Source organism: Chenopodium album, chromosome 2, assembly GCF_948465745.1.
Source record: "Chenopodium album chromosome 2, dcCheAlbu1.1, whole genome shotgun sequence".
In the NCBI taxonomy this organism is placed as follows: Eukaryota; Viridiplantae; Streptophyta; class Magnoliopsida; order Caryophyllales; family Amaranthaceae; genus Chenopodium; species Chenopodium album.
Genome location: NC_137835.1, coordinates 13,779,269 through 13,801,323, shown reverse-complemented (window position 1 = coordinate 13,801,323; position 22,055 = coordinate 13,779,269). Strand labels below are relative to the sequence as shown.

Below are 22,055 nucleotides of genomic sequence, written 5' to 3'. Positions count from 1 at the left end.
TGGAAGAAGAAGATAATCTTTCAAAGAAATCTTGTAATCTCATATTTTGTCTAGATTTAAAACTTGTTTAGTTTTATCTACCATATTTTGATCTTGTGGCGTTGGACGTCATTTTGAACTTGATCACAAGACATATCATCTTGTTTATATTTATGGAATGACACGTTTGTGTCTTTGGACAAATTGTTTATAATGATACCAAAAGAGCTAAGACCATAGAGTCAAATCAGACTTACTTGTGGCATTGTCGTCTTGGCCACATCAACATCAAACGCATCAAGAAACTTCTACAAGAAGGTGTTCTTGACTCTTTCGATTTGGAATCATTTGAGAATTGCGAGGGATGTCTATTAGGCAAGATGATTAAACAGCCATTCTCCAAGTTGGGAGAAAGGGCAAGTGACTTATTGGGTCTTATACATACCGATGTATGTGGACCAATGAGCTCAACCACAAGAAATGGACATCGATATTTCATCACTTTCACAGACGACTATAGTAGATATGGCTATGTCTACCTCATGTCGCATAAATCTGAATCATTTGAAAAGTTCAAAGAATTTCAGAGTGAAGTTGAAAATCAGCTTGGCAAGAAAATCAAAGCCCTTCGATCGGATCGAGGTGGTGAATACTTGAGCCAAGAATTCGATGACCATCTGAAAGAAAAGGGTATACTTTCAGAATTGACACCTCCAGGAACTCCTCAATGGAACGGAGTATCCGAAAGGAGAAATCGAACCTTGTTAGACATGGTACGATCAACAATGGGTCTTAGTGATCTTCCTATCTCTTTCTGGGGACACGCACTTCTAACTGCGGCACTAACACTGAACTATGCTCCATCAAAAGCTGTAGAAAAGACTCCATATGAATTATGGATGAAGAAACCTCCTAGGTTATCTTTTCTAAAGATATGGGGATGCGAAGCATATGTTAAGAAATTGATTTCTGACAAACTTCATCCCAAATCTGACAAGGTTTACTTTGTGGGCTACCCAAAAGAAACCAAAGGGTATTACTTCTACAACAAATCGGAGAACAAATTGTTTGTTGCTCGCGATGGTGTCTTTTTGGAGAAGGAGCACCTTTCCAAAATGACAAGTGGGAGGAAAATCGAACTCGACGAAGTTCGTGAGGATGAGAAACAAAATCATAATGACAGTCAAAGTGCTCAAACAGCATCTGTTGACGCAGGTCTGATGAATCACATTTATATAGGATTTATAGGCATGTTTATGCTAAGTTTATAGTTGCTTTTTACGTCTTTTAGTCGCTTTTTAGGTCGTAAATACATAAATTGTTTGTTTTGTACTCTATTACGCTCCGTTTGTGTTTTTCTTAATGTTTCAGGTGATTTGATAGACATTTGGACGCTTTCATAGTGTTTGGAGTTGAGTCGGATGATATTTGGATGGAAGCCGATGAATTGAGTTTATTAATTGGAGATCCCATGTTCATGGATGTTGATTTTGAGATTTATATGCATGAGGAATGGATATAGCATTCACAAGGGTCGATATGTACTTTACTGAAATGAATTTGAGTTAGAAACGAAGTTAAACGAAGTTTTACAAAGTGGCAAAACTGACCTTTGTCCACTCTTTTGATCATAACTCGAGTTCTACTGATCGGATTGAAGTGATTTAAGTTGCATTAGAAACTAGACTTGAAGAGCTTTCCAATGATAGGTCACATGACCCGATAAGCTTCCTAGAACAGAAGTTATGAGCATTTGAATCCAGACGTTGCAGTCAGCCACCCGCGGGATCTTGCTGCGGGTCTGTCCCGCGCCCACTCGAAGGCTGCTGCCGCCACTGCCAGGGCGCGGGAACCACCCTGCGGCCGCGGGTTCTGATGAGCAGCCACGTGTAGCTCGAGTTCTCGACTTCTCTTGCGGTTTTATACCACGTCATCTTCTATCATCCAATAATAATTCAACTTATGTATTTATTATTTTCTTATTACTTTTCTTTAATTATTTTTTAGATTAGTTTTAGGATATTATAAATATTCCAAGGGATTTTATTTTTCCCTCATGCCTTTTATATTTTTTATTAGTTTACGTTTTTTTGAGTTTTCTCTCTTGAACCCTAGTTTCTCATGGCATCTCCATAGATTCTTCCATGGATGATTCTTGGGTTTACTATTTTAATTCATTGAGGTATTTTATTTCTATTTTCTTGCTTTTAATTATGCTTTCTTCATTAGATTTAGTTTTTATCATTTATTTCATGCTAGAGTAGTTTATTTCTAGGGTTTGGGAATCCATGTTTATACAATGAATCTTGATTGATGTTTTTAATATTTTGATTATTAATTTCTCTAATTGATAGTGTTTTATTGTTAATCTTGCAACCTGATCAATTGTTTGATTAATTCATGTTAATAAGAGTTTGAATCGAAAGATCTTACTTTTAGAGGCTTCCCTACAATTAGCAATTCTGATTATGTTAGCGACCGAACTACATATGTTGAATTGAGAGCGTTAAGACCCGATTGTAGGCTTAGCAATTGCTCTAGATAATTGATTGATTGAATTGTTATTGATATTTGATAGATTTAGAACTATAAACATGGTGAACCATAACCCTAGGTCTTTTTATTAATTATTTTATCCCTCTTTTAATTTAGACTATTTTTCTATCCCAATTTCGTGACATAGTTTAGTTTCTCCATACCTTAGAAGTTAGATTGAATAACCATCTCTCTGTGAATTCGACCCTACTTACCCTACTACATTGTTAGTTGGTTTTGTTAGGAATATATTTTTGACAGGTGTACGACAACCTATCAAGGTCAAAATGATCAAAATGTGCAAAGTCGAACCGACAATGCAAATGCTCAATCCATTACCCTACGTAGGTCTCAGAGGCCGAGATCTCAACCTGATAGATATCTTGGTTTAGTATTAACCGAGAATCAGGACATCCTGATTATGGATGGAGATGAACCGGCAACCTACAAGCAAGCGATGGCAAGCACCGACTCTGCTAAATGGCAAGAGGCCATGAGATCTGAAATGGATTCCATGTTTGAAAATCAAGTCTGGGACTTGGTTGACTTACCCGAAGGTTATACACCTATCGGATGTAAGTGGATTTTCAAGTTGAAAACCGAAAAAGATGGAAATGTATTCATTTACAAAGCTAGATTGGTGGCAAAAGGTTACAGACAAGTTCATGGTATTGATTACGATGAAACCTTTTCACCAGTCGCAATGCTTAAATCCGTTCGGATCCTCCTAGCGATTGCTGCATATTACAATTATGAAATATGGCAGATGGACGTCAAAACCGCCTTCCTTAATGGTTATTTGGAAGAAACTGTGTATATGACACAGCCTGAAGGTTTTGTCGACCAAAACAATGCTAGGAAAGTTTGTAAGCTTAAGAAGTCCATTTATGGACTAAAGCAAGCAAGCAGAAGTTGGAATCTGCGATTCGATGAAGCCATCAGTAAGTTTGGTTTTATCAAGAATCCAGATGAATCTTGTGTTTACAAGAAGGTTAGTGGGAGTGACATCGCCTTCCTAGTCTTATATGTCGATGACATATTGCTCATTGGAAACAGCATTCCGTTGTTAGAGTCTGTAAAGGCCTGGCTTGGAAAGTGCTTCTCAATGAAAGACTTGGGAGAGGCTCAGTACATACTAGGCATCAAGATCTATAGGGATAGATCGAAAAGGATGATTGGATTGAGTCAGAGTACTTATATTGATAAGGTACTTGCTCGATTTGGCATGGAGGAGGCCAAGAGAGGTCACCTGCCAATGTCACATGGCATAACCTTAAGCAAGAAGCAGTGTCCACAGACACCTGATGAGCGGGTAAAAATGAATCAGATTCCATATGCTTCGCTTATTGGATCGATCATGTATGCCATGATATGTACTAGGCCAGATGTATCATATGCCTTGGGTGCTACGAGCCGTTACCAATCAGACCCAGGAGAGGCGCATTGGACTGCGGCCAAAAATATCCTAAAGTACCTGAAAAGGAACAAGGATAAATTCCTGGTGTATGGTGGTACAAAGGATTTAGTTGTGGAAGGTTATACCGACGCAAGCTTCCAGACAGACAGAGACGATTTTAAATCGCAATCTGGATATGTGTTCTGTCTAAATGGAGGGGCGTTTAGTTGGAAGAGTGCAAAGCAGAGTACAACTGCAGATTCTACAACTGAAGCCGAATACTTAGCAGCTGCTGAAGCAGCTAAGGAGGCTGTTTGGATTCGTAAGTTCGTTGGTGAACTTGATGTTGTACCCTCTATAAAGGGTCCAATAGCCCTCTATTGTGACAACAATGGAGCTATTGCTCAGGCCAGAGAGCCTAGAGAACATCAGAAGGTCAAACATGTCAAGCGGCGATTTCACATGATTCGAGAATGGATATCAGAGGGTGAAATCAGAATTTGCAAAGTTGGAACGGATGACAATGTAGCCGATCCACTTACTAAACCTTTGCCTCAAGTGAAGCACAACAAGCACGTTGAGGCAATGGGAATCAAGCATGTAGGAGATTGGCTTTGATTTCCTTGTTTAGTGTTTTAGTTAATTTTGAGAAAAATTAATGTAAGACGCTAAGGAAAACCATTCAATTTTTGGAGTAATATAAAATTGGGTTTTTCTATACAGTGCCCCTGAGGTATTGACTTTTCCAAGCTGTGCCCACCCATTTTTAAAATTCCACGGCGTACCCCCAAGGTACTTTTAGTGTCTACGATATAACCCTACCCTAATCCCTCCGTTAACTTAAGTTAACTTTCCGTTAACTTCAAAATAAATAATTAAAAAAAACAAAAAATAAAAAAAAACCAACCACCTCTCTCCTCCCTCACAAGTCACAACTACCCACCAGCCACCACTACATCAGCCGCACCACCGCCGCACCACAGTGGCTCGCCCCTCTCTCCTCGACCTCCCACTGCCTGCTGGAATACCAGCCACCCCAATCCCCTCCCGCACCGGAAAACCCACAACCCTACTCCCAACTGCTCCCTGCACGTACTCCACCGCACCAAAACAGCTAGACCAGCCGCACGAACCAACAAACACCACCGACTAGGTTCTCCTCTCACCTCAGCCCCTAAAATCACAAAAACACCAGCAACCCCTGCATTAGTGCAACCACAATCGCACCACCGCAGCAGTCCCGCACCACCGCAATTAAACGACACCAAACCCTAATTTTTCCCCAATTTGATTTTAATTGTTAAATCATCAATTTTAGTTCAATTAGATTGAGATTAAATACACAAAACTTGTTTTGATTGATTTTTCCAATGAAAATCTGCACGAATATGGTTTGATTGGTCGAGATTGTTCGAATTACGCAAAAAAATTTTCGAAAAATGGTCGAAATTAAAATCTGGCAGTAAAAGGAGAAGTGAGAGAGAAGGAGGGAGGAGGATGATACGGGGGTGGTTCGAGGAGAGAAGGGCGAGCCACTATGGTGCGGCGGTGCAGCTGGATCGAAAGTGCGGCGGTGCGGTGGTGCGGTGGTGCGGTGGTGGGTACTAGTGATGGAGGAGATAGAGGCGTTTGGGTGTTTTTGGGTATTTTTGTTTTTTTTTTTTTAATTTATTTATTTTAAAGTTAACGAAAAGTTAACTTTAGTTAACGGAAGGATTAGGGTAGGGTTATAGCGTAGACACTAAAGATACCTTAGGGGTACAGCGTAGAATTTTGAAAATGGGTGGGCACAGCTTGGAAAAGTCGATACCTCAGGGGCACTATATAGAAAAACCCTATAAAATTTCATGCAATATTTTATTACTCCGTTATGCTATTTAATTGTGGTTTAGGATTAAATAATGAGTCCATTCGATTATGAGAATATTCAAAATAGGGTATCAAGACCAGTCTTGGTAAGGAAACACCTATTAAGTGAACATTGAATATTATAATCGAAAATTATCCCTAATCAAGGTCATTTAAACGATGGACGATTAATGACCGATTGAGATTAGTGTGTAGTTTGATTTATAGCACCGTTTCATGTGCTACAAGGACATAATTGTCATAAATCATTTGCACAGGTATTGGTTTAGAACCATACTAGATCGACCTATGAGAATACTTTAAGAAATTAAAAAATTTGTCATAAGTATACTTCTCATTATGGCTATCGGAACCTATTTCCTCGACCATGAGTATTGTGAGTTCTCTTGTTTGAGTACCAGTTCGCTTTGATGTTGTCAAACGTCTGCCGTAATAGGGATTATAACGGCAACACTCGGGCGACTAGGTCCTCTCAGTAAGAGGAGCTACATTACAAGACTGGGAATGTCCCCCTACTAAAATAGGGAAGATGTCTTTGTTGTATACAAGGCCTCTCGTAGAGCGAGACTGTAAAGTGCATGGCCGTGCTCGGATGGATTTTAGAAATCATCTGTTTATTGACAGTCGGACTCGGAATCGAGAAACACTTTTGGACGTAATAAGGATGACAAAATAAATCTTACCTTATAGTTCATGAAGAGACATTAAGCGACATAGGAAAAAGGTTGTACACAAAATGCGCACTTGTCTGGAAGGACAAGTGGGAGATTGAAAGGAATGGTGTCCTTCGAACAAGTGTACTATTCCGTTAGTGGGTTAAGAATTATTAGAAAGCTAATATATTCAGTGAGGTCAAGTGATCAGAATGCCTGGGTGGAGGCCGCTTCCGATCAGTAATATTAATGAATAATTAATATTACAGCTTAATCTTGACTGAACCCTTCGGGTCACACCCAAGCATTCAACAAACCGAAACGACGAATTAATTCGGAAGGAATTAATGAGTCGACCGAGTAATATTTATTTAGACGTCGGAAATTCGAGCTTAGAGCGTCGAAATCGAGCGTCGGAAGTCGAGTCAAAAAATAGTGAAAGACGAGACGAGAAATAGTAATAAATCAACAAAAGACCAAAATACCCCTAGCATCGGAATGCCCAAGCAAACCGAGTGCTAAGGGCGTATGGCCTAGCATGGTGGCTAGCATGCGCACCAAGCCGATCCTAGGCTGGCTGGTGCGTGCTAGCGCACCCATGCTAGCATCGCAAGGCTAGGCGCTGCCTAGTGCGTGCTAGCATGCTAGGCACATCCTTGTGCGCGCAATGGCTAGCAAGCCATGCTGCAACAAGCTGCAGCAGCTAGCACGCTAGGCGCTCTAGCTCGCCACAGCTAGCAGCAGCATGGCTAGGCCATTGCTTGCTGCCTAGCAGCGCTGGCCAAGGCACAAGGCCAGCAGCAGCCCGCACAAGCATGTTGGGCTTGCTGGCCAGCAGCGCCTGGCAGCCCGCATGCGAGTACTAGGCCTGCTGGGCTTGCTGGGCGTGGCTGCCACGGACAGCAGCACATGGCAGCCCACCTTGGCTGCCTTGGTGCCCAAGGGTGGGTGCCATGTGGCTTGTGGTCCTTGAGTGTGTGTGGAGTGAGGTGGCCGGTTATGGGAGAGGGAGTGGGGAGCAAGTTTGGTCCCCCCCTTCTCTAAGTGATCCTCACCTAACCACTCACATGAGCTTGCCACTTGTTGATTTATTACTAGCTTGATTATTAATTTTATTTTAGCTTTAAAATAAAATGGAAAAATCATACTATCCCACATTGATGGGAGAGTAAATGATACTCCCATCATTTCCTATAAATACCCAAGTATGGGCATTGGGAATGATGCTTGAGTAAGAGTTGAAAAAGGCATCACAATTAGTGAAAACCTTTGAACTCAATATAATTACTCGGGTTTTATTGGTCGGGTCTTGCTAACCCCAAGACATTGGACCTAGTCGGTTTTGTTGGTGCGGGTGGACTTCGTTGGAGGTCTCCGTGTGAGCGGGACTTGAAGCTTTCAAGTAAGAGCTCATTTTGGAGTGAAGCACGCGTCAAAGGTAATTAGCTTATCTTAATCTTGTGATTAATTTAATTATGTTTATGGTTTTATTTATTGCGAGTGCGGTCTTGTTTTTGGGTTTGTTTCCGCGGTGAGTCGGACTCACCAAACCCCAACATATATAATTATAGATCATCTAGTAAAAGTATTAAAATTCATTGAGAATATATGATCTCGCCATGTGTTATCATTACTAGACAGATAATGTGGCCCCATGTCATACAATTATTATTGTTCATTAAACAAAAATTAAAATTGTTAGCATTAATGTTTGAATGTCACCTTAAATCTATTTCTATTGTTAGCATGAATATTTGCTCATACATAAAACCTATTTCTATTGCTATATTTAAAATGTATAATCCAAAATATGTAATGAACTTTATATGATAATTTTTTTTCCAACACTTGAAGATTTGAAGAATGAAGTAAACTAAAGATTTTAAGATACTTGATAATAGATAATATATTTTGATTTTCAATAATTATATAATGATTGGAAAAATATATTTTAAATAGTATGAATACTAAAATAAATGTAATTTTTTTTTTTTTTGAAGACATGTAATTAATTTAATCTATATTTATATTCCATTGCATAATTTTATTATAAAAACTTATTTTCAATATACATATAATGTGACCAAAAGCTAGTTACTTCATTTTATAATTTAAAAAAATGCTCCATTAACATTTGGTCACAACTTCAATCACATTTGTTTATTATGCAACTTAATGATTGAAATTAGCATTGACTAATATTAGATTGTCTCACTCGTTAATTCGTTATATGTATGTCAATGCTATTTTGGATTCTTTTTCGAGCTTTCAGATAAGACATATTTATTGGGAAGGAAATCGGGCAACAGATTATGTAACTATGTTGTATCTCTCTCGGTTATTCTACTTCGACTCATTAAGATATAGATCTGTTTTAATTAAGATAGTAAATTTGCTTATTTTTTCCTCCTTGATAGTTGAGTAACTTTTGTATACATCCAATGTACAGTAATTTATCAAATTTAGGGTCACTTCAAGATTAGCCCTGAGTCTTAAGACTCAAGATGACATCATCATTTTTTGATTTTGTGATCTTAAGACAAAACTTTGTTTTTTTAATGCATTTAAGAAGTTAAATCTTAACAAAATCTGCAATGGAGTCTTGAAACTCAAGACTCAACTTAAGACTCAACTCTATATACTACCTCCGTTTCTTATTAGTTGCAACTTTGGGGTATTATTTGTGAGATATAAAATATTCCAAAGTTGCAACTAATACGAAACAGAGGTAGTACTATACACAGTGTTTTCCCTATATATACATCAAAACACAGTGTTTTGATAATAAAAAAAACCTTTTTTTTTTAATTTCTTAAATACATTAAAATCTATGTAAATTTCTTAAAAAAAAAAAAAAAAAAAAAAATTTATGTACGTTTTTAATTTTTTATATACAAAGATCAATTTTACATTAGTCATTTTTATTTTACATTTACAACTATTTGATGCAATATGTGTATAGTAATTATAAAATTTCATGCGTTTTTAAATCAATTAAATTCATGTAGTTCCATTATAATTGATTTTTTTTCTTGATCTATTTTGCTATTATTTTTCAACTATGACATACATCTAAATTGGGTTAGAAATTGTTATCCCGCTGTTTATTTATATCATATTAAAATTATATATGTATTTCAAAAAAATATATATTGAAATATATATGTTAAAAGACAAAAAAAAAAAGTAATAAATAATTTTAAGAAATCTAAAATAAGTCTTAGAATTGAAGAGATAAATCTGATTGAGTCTTAAGGAGTCTTAACATAATTAAAATTAAAAAAAATAATTATATTTAATATAAAATCTGATGTGGCAATTAATTAAAATCTTAAGACCAGACAGGGCTAATCTTGCTCTTACACTTTTTTGGGTAACTTTTATCAATAAAGTATAAATATTTCGTAATTTTTACTTTTTTTCAGGGTGACTTTTATTCATATTAGAGTAATTTTTGTTCATTTTAAAGTAACTTTATAACAAATGTACAATATTTATTGTACATCCAATTTATTTAAAAGTTTGTCTTGTTCACAGTTTTGTAAGAATATGTACCTGATCTCCTCCATGTATCTTACTTAAAATAATGTAAGAAGTTGACTAAGCATACTATTATCTACTTTGAACATATTATCTACTTTGAACACCTTAGCTTTGTTTTTGGATACCTTATGAGTTTATGGTCAATAGTTTAAGTATACAATAATATGATAAATTAATAACAATATGATAAAAGGCATAACAATAAAATATAAATGGTAAAAAGGATATGAATACATCATATTATTAACTTCATTCTAAGAGAGAGAACTCTTGGTGTAGTGGCGGCCAGCCTAGAGGTCGCCTCATATTCTCGAGGTGCATGATTCTGATTCTAAGAAGTGATAAATCCCCAACCTTTCGGCATAATTGTGTAAAAAAAAATAACTTCATTCTTTAAAAAAAAAAATATAAAAAAAATGGTAATGTTTCATTGCCACACATATTAATTAATGGCATTCAAATAACATTAATCGAATGGTTATGAAATTAAAATCTATAGCTTGTGTACAGATTGTAGGGTATTTTTCAAATATAAATCCAGTCGTCTGTATTTAATAATATTGTATTGTACTCCGTAATTCGTATATAATAATATATATGTTTATTGCTTATAATTAGAAGCTAAAACTTTCACAGTTCCACCAAATTCATTAGCATGTACCCCAAGATTCTTTCCAAATTATATATGGACGTGACAATGAAGCTGGGATTTCCACCAAATTCATTAATAAGTAATTCAAACATTATTTTCAAATATTAATTACGTACATATATAAACACGACAATAGTAGGAATTTTGGTAGGTTTTATCTTACATGTCCAACAAAATAAAATAACAACAAAAATAAAGAATATCTTATACATTCTTCTTCTACATGGAAAAAATGTGAGATACCCAACTTTTAATTATCAAATTAAAGGCTTTTTTTTAATAAGAAAAGGGGTCAATTAGCTCCCTCAACTATCAGTTTCTTTAGCTTTACATTTACTCAAACAACCTATAAAATAATGCAACAAACAATTGTCTTCCATCATTTAGTTTAATTATTTTTTAACTTCAACAGCTACCAATTTAAATTAAAAGTAAATCAAAATTAACCCCTTAAATTCTTCACAATGCTTCTTCTTTTTTCTCTTATCAATCGATCTTTCCCTTCAAATCGTTATTTAGAATTGATACTATTATTCTAAGTTAGTATTACTAGGAGTAATTAGCATGATGATCACAATGATGAAATCATATAGAGGGAAACTACATCTTCCTATGCTTGCAGGAGTTGTTTGTGCTCTTGCATTCTTGGTTTTATTGTACAATGAAAGAATCAGCTTCCTTTCTTCAACTTCCTTCATGAGGTTCAACACTTGCGCGGCTAGGAGAGCCGCCCGTGATGCAACAGGTAAGAAATATTAGTCGCAAATTATTTCATGCACTAGTATGTATGACATAACCTTGTAAATTAAATTAAGTGTGTGCACAAACACGAATGTGCACCCCTTGTAGGGTTGCATTGTTTATTTATATGTTTGTGTTTTTAATTGTTGGGTAGATGGTGGAAGGGCGAAAATAGATGATATGGAAGAGGAAGATAAATTGGAGTATGACGCGGATATATGTGATATAACTGAAGGAAGATGGGTGTATAATCGATCGATAAAACCTCTTTACTCGGATAGAAGTTGCCCATATCTTGACAGACAAGTTTCATGTGTGAAGAATGGACGACCTGATTCTGATTATCGTTACTGGCAATGGCAACCTGATGAATGTTCTTTGCCTAGGTACGTACGTACAACTTAACAAAATTACTCGTCATTTAAATTTGATTCTAGTGGTTTTAGTTTCAATTCTAAGTTAAGGAACATATTTGAAATGTAAAAGTTTTCAACTTAACGAAATATAAAGTAATAGCCAATAATAAAAACATCATTGGGCAAACTAATATAGAGGACCAAACTATGCATCTATTTTAATTTCATCTATAAATGTAGTGTAGAATTTCATGCAAGGTTCGTTTCTTTTTTATTGTATTATTATGGTGTACTTCCTCCACTCCTTTTTTTCACTATATTTCAAATGCAAAGAAAAACAAAGAATCCAAGCTAAGGGAGTATTATTTATGGTTAATGATTATAAACTTTTAATTATAGTTTATTGAAACTTAAATGGTTGGGTCAATACTTTCAAAAAAAAAAAAAAACGATTGGCTCAATCCACTGATATGTATTGAAAAAAGATCAAAATAAATATAGATGTATTTATCATTGTATTTCATTACATCCTTTAAACTACGTAGTAATTGAAATGGGCGGTGGAGTGGCTCACTAAACTTCTATGAACTAACGTAGATTCGTAGAAGTGTAAAGCTAAACTAGTTGCAAATTGATTTTACTCTTCAGATTTGATCCAAATAGAGCATTGAGAAAGCTAAAAGGGAAGAGAATGTTGTTTGTTGGTGATTCATTACAAAGAGGACAATGGCAATCTTTTGTTTGCCTAGTGGAGTCAATCATACCAAAAGATCAAAAGTCAATGAAACGTGGACGTGTTCATTCAGTCTTTAGAGCCAAGGCAAGTTACTTTAATAGTTACTATATCATTTTCTTAATGCATAAATTCAAGTATAATGTTTATTAATTAAACAAAATACATAATTAGTTCTAGAAAAAATTTAAAACAAGATCAAACAGACTATATGATGTTACATTATAGCTAGTTAGCTAGATTTCTTTAGTGCACTATGTGAATGCTTCATTTTAACTATTTTCCGATACTTATGCTTGAGCTTTACTTTATACAAGTATATGAGGAAATAAAGCTCTAACCTTTTAGGCCTCACTTACTTCATCTAAAATATATACATATATATATATATATATATATATATGTACTCCGTAATAAATATAATTAATTTAATGATTTCAGTTTAGTTTAATTAATTTAATGTACTCCGTAATAAATATAATTTTAATTCAACAAAAGTAAGGTGAAGAGAACAAGGTCTTAATTAATTACCTTATTTAAACTATGTTCTCTTCAACTTATTGAATATAGCACTATATGCGATAAACTGAAAAAAAATATATATTTTTTAATATCTAATAAGATATTATAATTTTTTTAGTATGGAGTATATTATTATTATTATTTAGCTATTTAATACGATATTTTTGGCTCTATGAGTTCCTTTTTACTCTTTCATCTCTACACAAAAAGTAATACGAGTAGTTCTTATTTTTATTTATTTTTATTTAGAGAGAGAGTAGATGTTATTTAGATACAACAAGATGAAGGGGGATATATTATACTTCGTAGTTTTTTAATAAATAGTCTTAATAATGATCCGTTGATCACGTTTATAAGTTTATCAACTAGTCACAATTCTTGCTAAACACATCAGTTACTGAAAGTAATCAATCCTACTAATTTAGTAAATTAAAATAATCTTGGATTATATTGAATTAATGTTAAATGTGTTAACAGGAATACAATGCTACAATTGAATTTTACTGGGCCCCATTTCTGGTGGAATCAAATTCAGATATCCGCATAGTAGGAGATCCTAGGAAGAGGATATTGAAGGTGGATTCAATTGCAAAGCATGCCAAAAATTGGTTAGGTGTTGATTTCCTTCTCTTTAACACCTATGTTTGGTGGATGAGTGGCTTGAAGATTAATTCACTGTAAGTTGTCATTATTTCAAAATCATATCTATATCTTCTTCAAATTTAGTTGTCACATTATTAATTTTAAATGAGTTAAGTTTTCTGTATTTTTTGTTATAATTTGACGATTACATCTATCAAGAGTACATCAACCCATGAATATATTCAAGGTATTTTGAAATTATACATTTAGGCAAGTTAAAGAAAACCCCACATAGCTGTTTTGACATTTGTTAATCATAAAAAATAGTCAAAGTTGAGTATACTTGTATAAAAAATGTGTATGTGTTAGAACGTTACAAATTTAAAAAATAAAAACAGAAAAGGTATTGGGTAGAGTGCAGTGGCGGATCCATGAATTCAGAAGTGGGGGTTTGGTATTGTTACAAAATAAGATATAGCTAGCCTCCTGGTCTTTTTAAATTGCTACGTTGAGGATTTTATACTTTTCAATTCAAATTCTATAACTTAAATATCTTATATTACATTTTTGTAAAAATTAAAGAAAGTTGATATCATTATAGCATTTTTCAAGACAAATTGAATCTAACAAGATATCATTTGATTGTACATATTTTTTCCCAACATGAGAATCACAAATTTAAAAAACAATAGAAGGAGTGTGAGTAAATATTAAAAATTACAAATGTTGCAATATTAAATTTGAATGTAGGTTACATGGTAATCAAACCTTTGTCCTCGAAGAAAACGGGGAAAAAAATTATGAAAAAAAAGAGTAAGAAAAAGAAGCAAGGGGGAAAAAGGCTAAAAAAAAGGCAGAAGAAAAAATCAAAATAGGCTAAAAAAAAGAGAAGCCCATTAACCACTGACCATTAAGCCCAAAGCGCAAGTTTTGTGCCAAGCCAAAACCACTGAGCTCCGCTACTTTTTAACTCATATTCATGCACATTAATTGTGTATATTCGTTTTTCAAGCTTTATGAAAAAAAAAAAAATTTAAAACATAATTTTTTTTTCAAAAAATTTGTGGGTTCAATGAACCCCCCTAGATCCGCCCCTAGTAGAGTGTAGTGTACTATGTGTCTTTAATCATTTACTCATAATTTTAAACAAGAAACTTAGGGAGTGTTGATATAAATCTAGTAAATGAAACAGAAATTATTCTTAAAAGGAAAAATGGAATCTAAAAATCCAACCTCCCCAACCACCAAAACCCCCTACATACGATCTAAACCCTAACCACCACACCAAACACCCTATTCGACCCTCCCAAACCAGCCCGACCCCTCCCCGAACCTCCCCACCGCCCGCCGACCACAAACCGACAACCCCTGAGCCGTTTCCATCCCTCCCCACCCTAAACCCGACCCAAATTAGCCTTTTAACCGAGTTTCGTGGTTGGGGTTTTGGGGTGGTTTAGCCGAGTTTCGGTTGGAGGAAGAGGGTTAATTGGTGGCAGAGGTGGTGGTGGTGTAGAGAGGTGGAGGAGGAGGAAGAGGGTTTGGGTTGGGTGGGGTAAGTGGTGGGAGAAGTGGTGGTGGTGTAGAGAGAAGAGAGAAAGAAGAGGAGTGAGAAGGAAATTAAAAAAAAAAAAAAACTTTTTAACCGGTTTAACAAGTTAAATGTCAAATGGACTTGTTGGAGAAGGTGAGGGGGCAAATGTTGGATTTTTTTGAGATTACTGAAAGGTTGGATTTTTATTGTCAGACCGGCCAAAGGTTGGATTTTTAGATTCCATTTTTCCTTCTTAAAAAGTAAGAGAAAGGGTAATGATACATGAAAATTTTACAGTAGTCATTTGAAATATGACAGTCATAATGTTTTCATGATTATATAGTTCATAATTGAATTTTTTTTTTCCAGATAATTAATTATATTACTTTACTTTAGGTATAAAATAGTATTATCAACATTTTTTTTAATTATCAATTTTTTAGTTTCATTTATAATTTTTACTCTTATTTCAATATATGTATATTATATATACAAGCTAAGAGGTACACACTATGCGTGTACCGTATAAAAAATTAGAAGAAGAAAAAAAAAAATTAACCATAAAAAAAATAAAAAAAATCAAGAGCAGTTTCATTTTTTATAGGGAGTAAGAATAATTGAAGATATACATTATAGAAGTGGAGCATTTATTATAGGGTAGTTAAGATAGGTAGTTTTTTTAATTATTATTTTTTTTTATTTAAATAATGGTTTATGTGTATAGGTAGTTATGATAAGATATTTTTTTTTTTTTTAAAAAAAAAATTAATTTTTAATTGTGGGTAAAATGTAATTTTAAAAAAGTAGAAGGGTATTTTAGGAAAAACAAAATTTATCGACGAAGAAGTCCTTTCTCTTTATATAGTACTATATATATATATATATATATATATATAGGGGAAGGATTTGGTAAGAACCCCTCCTTATGTAAGAGTCCTTGGTTATGTAAGAACACCTTATGTTCTAAACTTTATCCTATGTTCTATTTTTTTTTCAGTTTATGTTCTAAAGTTTTTCTTATATTCTAAATTTTTTTTACTTATGTTCCAAATTATTTCCTACTCTGTATGTTCTAAATTTTTTTCTACTTATTCTTATTTTATACTTTCTCGAAAAAAATTATTTTATGTTGGATTGAAAAAAAAAAAAAAACATTGTAGATATAATAAGACTAATTGTGACCATTTTATAAGTTGAAAAAAATAAAACAATTATATTATATATCACTAAAATAATGTGTTAGGCCCTGTTTGATTCACTTTAATTTTGTTGAACTGAAATTGAACTGAACTTATTTTTACTGAACTGAACTTAATTTTACTGAACTGAAATTATTTTACTGAACTGAAATTATTTTTACTGATTTTTTATTATAATTCTTCTTTAAGAAAACTGAATTTTATTGAAATGAACTTATTTTTACTGAACTGAAATTATTTTTACTGAACTGAAATTATTTTTACTGAACTGAAATTATTTTTACTGAACTAAACTTATTTTTACTGAACTGAACTTATTTATACTTAATATTATTTTTTAAGGTGAAGAGAACAGGGCCTTAGTCAGTATTCAAACGACTACTGTAAAATGATCCTATGATAAACCTTACCTAATTTGAGTATTCTAATGGAATGGAAATAATTTGAGTAGATTGTGATAAAGAAAACATATTTTTTTCCACTAGTTTGTTAAGGGTAACAAATTGGGGATTTTTCTCACCCTCCGAAAACAGTATTTATTACTTTTAACCCAAACCAAACAATTAGAAATGAAAACACTTAATTGAATCCGTTTGTTACATAAAAAATTATTATACCAAACTCCCATTTAAAAGGTTTTGTGATTGAATAATTTAACAGATGGGGCTCATTTGCAAATGGAGAAGAAGGGTATGAAGAGCTTGATGCTCCAGTTGCTTACAGACTTGGTTTAAAGACATGGGCCAATTGGGTTGATTCAACCATTGATCCGAACAAAACAAGGGTGTTTTTCACTACAATGTCTCCTACTCACATGAGGTATGGCCTTCTTTCTTTCAAAGGCTCACTTAAGTAGTTATGTCTCAGCCTTGCAAAAGCTCTCAACCATTGATCCTCTATCAAAGATACTTGAGATTTTGCAAGTTTAGTCAAAAGTGAGTATGGGCAGATTGGTTACTCGATCGTTTGAAATTTCATGATCCATTCCAAACTAGATTAGGAAAAACAATTACGTTTAATTACGGGTTTGTTTGACATTGATGTGGCTGTTTGTATATTGGTTTTTTGTTTTTAAAAAACATATTGTATATGTCATATAATGAACTAAAAATTAGTCAAACTTGTTAAAATTAATATTATAATAATTTTGAAAACTAACAACTGAAAAGTGAGAAAATCTTATTTCTTGTTTCCTATTTTTGATTTTTTGTTTGTTTTTTCGTTTAAAAACAAAAAACAATGTCAAACAATCCCGTAACTAGTACAGGTTGTTTTTGGTTCCACTATAGTAGCTACCACCACCTAACTTTACACAAAAGTAGTGGCTTAAATTGACTAGACAATATAGTTTTTCACATCCTTAATTAAACTTCATTGTCTTTCCCTTATACAGGCCTGTTGAGTGGAACAATAAGGATGGTATCAAGTGCTCCAATGAAACAAGACCGGTGAAGAAGAGAGGGCATTGGGGATCCGGGTCCGATAAACGGATAATGAAGGTGGTGGGAGAAGTGATAGGGAAGATGAAGGTCCCTATAACAGTCCTTAATGTTACACAATTATCAGAATATAGAGTTGATGCACACACCAAAGTGTACACAGAGACAGGAGGCAAATTGCTGACTGATGAACAAAAGGCTGACCCTTTGCATCATGCTGATTGTATACATTGGTGCTTGCCTGGTGTTCCTGATACTTGGAATCAAATTTTCCTAGCTCACTTGTGAAAGGGTGTAACCTATTAAAACTATAAATGGTTACATGTAATATAATTTTTTCCTAGCTCATTCTCTATTACTTTGCTTCTTAATGTTCCTTATGTTTACAGCTTTGCATAAATTTTTCAAGATGATCATTTTTGTCTTAGGGATAGTATGTACCAACGATTAAATGGATAAAGATTACGTGTCTCAAAAAAATACAAGTATAAGATAAGAAATTAAAGATCGGTGTTGATGAAAGGATTGGAAGACAAGTTGATACTAGCAATCAATCAATAGCAATTTTAAATGCAATCAAAACTTTAGAAGAGATTGAAAGAAATCAAATTTGAGAAGAAATAATACATATTCAAGTAGTGATTATGTGGTAAGAATAAGAACTTGATCTCTTCACGTGAAATAAAGAGATATGATTTGATTTTAATAAGGTCGGATTTGGTCTAATCTGAATTTCGAGGGTACCGTTTTGGGGGGGATTGAGAGGACTAGTTTCCAGGGTTTCGCGGGGTAGGGGAGGGCTTTTCAAGGAGAGAAAATGGGTGGCGAGCCGATTAAGTGGTGGGGGAGGGGTGGCCGGGGAAGGTGGAAATCAAGGAATTAGGTGGTTGGGTTGGTGGCTTTGATTCCCTTTCTTTGAAACAAACAACATAGCAAATTCTGGGATTTTCATTCTATTCCTTTTCTTTTCCCTTCTTCACGCTATTCCATTTACCCTGTGTAAACCAAACCACCCTTTAATTAGAGCTAATCAAAGATGGCCCGACCTGAATTCGGACGGGTTTTGGGCAGCTTTTTTTTTACCCAAAATTGGGTTGGGCTCGCGCTCGAACTGATTTTATATATATTTTTTTGACGGGCTTGGAAATGCATTTTAAAGCTATTTTAGTTCATTTTTTGGCCTAGCTTGAAAATGGCCCGAAAAGCCCGCATGGTCTCGCCATTTTGGGCGGGTTTGGGCATTGCAATGTCGGTCCGAAGCTATGCCCAAACCACAACGGCTCAAGGGGTGGGCTGATTTTTTAAGCCTCGGGCCGGCCCAACCTGCTTATTGATCAAGTCTACCTTTAACATACTACGTTGTGATTTACTCTGTAGTTTATTTAAGATCTATAAATTGGTTACTAGCCCAAATAGAACTTAGGGGTGTACAAAAACTGGCTCGGAACGAAAAACCGACCTGAACCAGACCTGTTTGGACCGGACCGGTGAATTTAGGTCTGATCCTGGTGCTTAAAAATCCATGGTTTCGGGTTTCAGGTTTGGTCCGGGTGAACCCCAAAATTTCAAGTCCGGATCTAAATTCGATAAAGCTACTTTTTTTTTTATTTAATAAGTCTAAACAGGTTTAAGCAGGTTTGTAAAACGGGTCTAAACAACAGATATATAAACTAGTCCAGCAATTTTGTTATATTTTTTTTAAAGAAGAAAAAAAAAATCAATAAACAGGTCTATTCGGGGCTAAACCCGGATCGGACCTGTTTTTTTAGGCATGGATCGAAACCGAACTTGTTGATTCAGGTCCGACCTCTGGTTCTTGAAAATCAATGATTCAAATCCCGCTCCTTCAGATCTGGGTCCGATCCGATCGAGTTTTGGACCGGTATATAACCCTAGCACTTTCATACAGCCATATTCGAGGGTGAGAGTCTGACCCGTTTATACCCAAATGGCCAAATACAACCATATTCCATATATAAACGACGACTCACCGCCTTTAGCCGTTTTTCTCCTATTCTCCTTGCAATTATAGTACATTCTGGTGTGTTCTAGAACGTAGGGTTCTTGAATCTTGACCTTATACCTCTTCGCAGGTGAATTTGTTCTCTCAATCCTTTCTTCTCTCTCCTCTTAATCGAATCTTATTCATCGTTGATTATTGATTCTTCTTTCGTCTGCTCTGAAAATCAAATCGATTATTTCTAATTTGTTCGTTTGCGAAAACCCTAATTGTTTCCAATCGTCGATTTTACTCTGTAATTTGCAGTTTAGCAATGGCGGGTTTCAGTGTTGGAAGAGTGATTTCCTATGTCGCCAATGAACTCATCGTTAATGGTCTCGCTAATAGGTATCGAATCTCCCCCCATTTCTTTGTGCGATTTCCCTAATCCTATGAATGTCGCACGTTTTTGAATGATTATGATGTTGTTGTATTCGAGATTGTATTTGTTATGATTGATGATTGATAAAGATGAATGGCGTGGTAGTTTTTGATTTATGGCTTTCGTAGATTACCCAAGATAATTCAATTTGTGCATTACTTTCCGAACATTATATGAGAATTGGTTTGCTGATTTTGTGTTTGTTTTTGAATGTCTTTCAATCGTTTCGTGAATCTGATTAAGCTTCAACTGGTTGGCTCAATAGAATTTTTCAATTTCCTTATGGGCTTTCGTTGAAGCGAAATATGTCTCAAGACTTTCATAATTTTGCTATTTTGTGGTACATTATAGCTTGAACTGTTTTGAGTAAATTCCATTGTTTGTTTTGGAATATGAATTCATTCTCTTTCTGTTAGAATCTAATTAGGCTTTTAACTGGTTGGCTCGATAGAAAATTTCAGTTTCCTTATGAGCTTTCGTTGAAGCAAAAGATTTTCGAGACGTTCTTTTTTGCTAGGCTGCAGTGAAATATGACTGGTTTGCTGTAGCTTGAATTGTTTTGAGTATATTTTACCTAAAAAGCGACCATTTAAGGTGAATGGGAGATTTCATTTGTAGTGGTTTTAGTTTATTCATTGCTTTGCTGATTTATTGGGATTGTTTCTTTATTTTCCCCTGTTTTAATCTTGCCAAGCTTCAACTGGTTGGCTCAATGGAATATTTTGGTTTCTTTATGGGCTTTCGTTCAAGCAAAAGATGTCTCAAGACTTTTGTCTTTGTTATTTTTAGTACACACTATTGGTGTGCTGCATCTTGAATTGTTTTGAGTATATTATACCTCGAAAAAGGCATTTGAGTGATTAAGTAGTGTTGAGTTTCTTGTGCATTTTTGTTAAAGCAAATTTTATCTCCTAAGTCATCAGTAGTTTTGTTAATTTTTCTTGGGAATGTCATTTCATTGTTTGCTTATTAGAATCTACCTAAGCTTCAACTGGTTGGCTCAATAGAATTTTCTGTTTTCTTTATGGGCTTTTGTTGAAGCAACATTTTTATCAAGGCTTTTATTTTTGCTTATCACGCAGTTTTAGCTGTTGTGCTGGAGCTTGAATTGTTTTGATTATATTGTTTATTGAAGCTTTTGTATTGAATGTATTGGATGAATTTGCTTAGAATAATATTTTGCTCATTTAGACTGTGCGGAGTATGTTGCAGTAAGAAGATTATTATTGCGTCATGTTTATCTTTCATCCATGTCACTGAAACTTTTAACTAATTTGTTCAAGCACTTTTCACCGCCTTTGTTACTCAATACGCGTGCTAGATCTTTGAATTTTGTATGCCACTCTCTTTCTCTGTCTTTTGTGTGCTTGCTCACTTGCTGTCCTTTTCTTCTCTTGCTATCTATTCTATTATTTGAGATCAACTAAATCTGTAAGTGAAGTATAGTGTTTTGACTTCTTTGCCAATTTTTAAGATTTTTTGGTTTGAAACTATGTGATTGATTTTATTATCGATGCTTCTTTCTCTGGTCACCAGGATCTTCCATTTCCTGAGTGGCTCGTTCATTTGAAGCTATAGTAAAAGAAGAAGCATCTTTTAGTATCCAGCTGCAGGATTATAATTAATACAATGCTGTTGCAGCTCATTAAACTTCTCCAAAAAAATTGCATGTGCAAATTTTCTTTTCTTGAAAACTAGGTGATGCTTTTAATAGTGATTTCTTGATTGGTTGAACTACTTTGACATCTTCATCTTTTACGTATGAGTGACGTTTACTGTTTAGGGTTTAGCCTAATGGTGTGAATTTGTATTTCCAGTCATGCATTCCAAAGATTTGCTGTCAGGACCAACAACAAGCTGAAAAATATCTCTAAACTTGGTAAGGCAACTTTGCTTCTATAATAGTCAGCTTTGCAGTTTCTTTTATTTTGTTCTCAGAAATTG

At 34.5% G+C, this 22,055-nt stretch overlaps 1 protein-coding gene across 1 annotated transcript; it reads left to right on the top strand.

Annotated features, from left to right (window-relative positions):
* The first annotated feature begins 11,046 nt into the window (after window positions 1-11,046).
* LOC145583327 (protein trichome birefringence-like 3) lies at window positions 11,047-18,073 on the top strand. Its single transcript, XM_081640562.1, has 6 exons — window positions 11,047-11,372; window positions 11,523-11,754; window positions 12,373-12,544; window positions 13,457-13,656; window positions 16,952-17,110; window positions 17,685-18,073. The coding sequence occupies exons 1-6, from the start codon at window positions 11,192-11,194 to the stop codon at window positions 18,016-18,018; spliced, it is 1,278 nt and encodes a 425-aa protein (XP_081496688.1). The 5' UTR covers window positions 11,047-11,191; the 3' UTR covers window positions 18,019-18,073.
* Window positions 18,074-22,055: the final 3,982 nt, after the last annotated feature.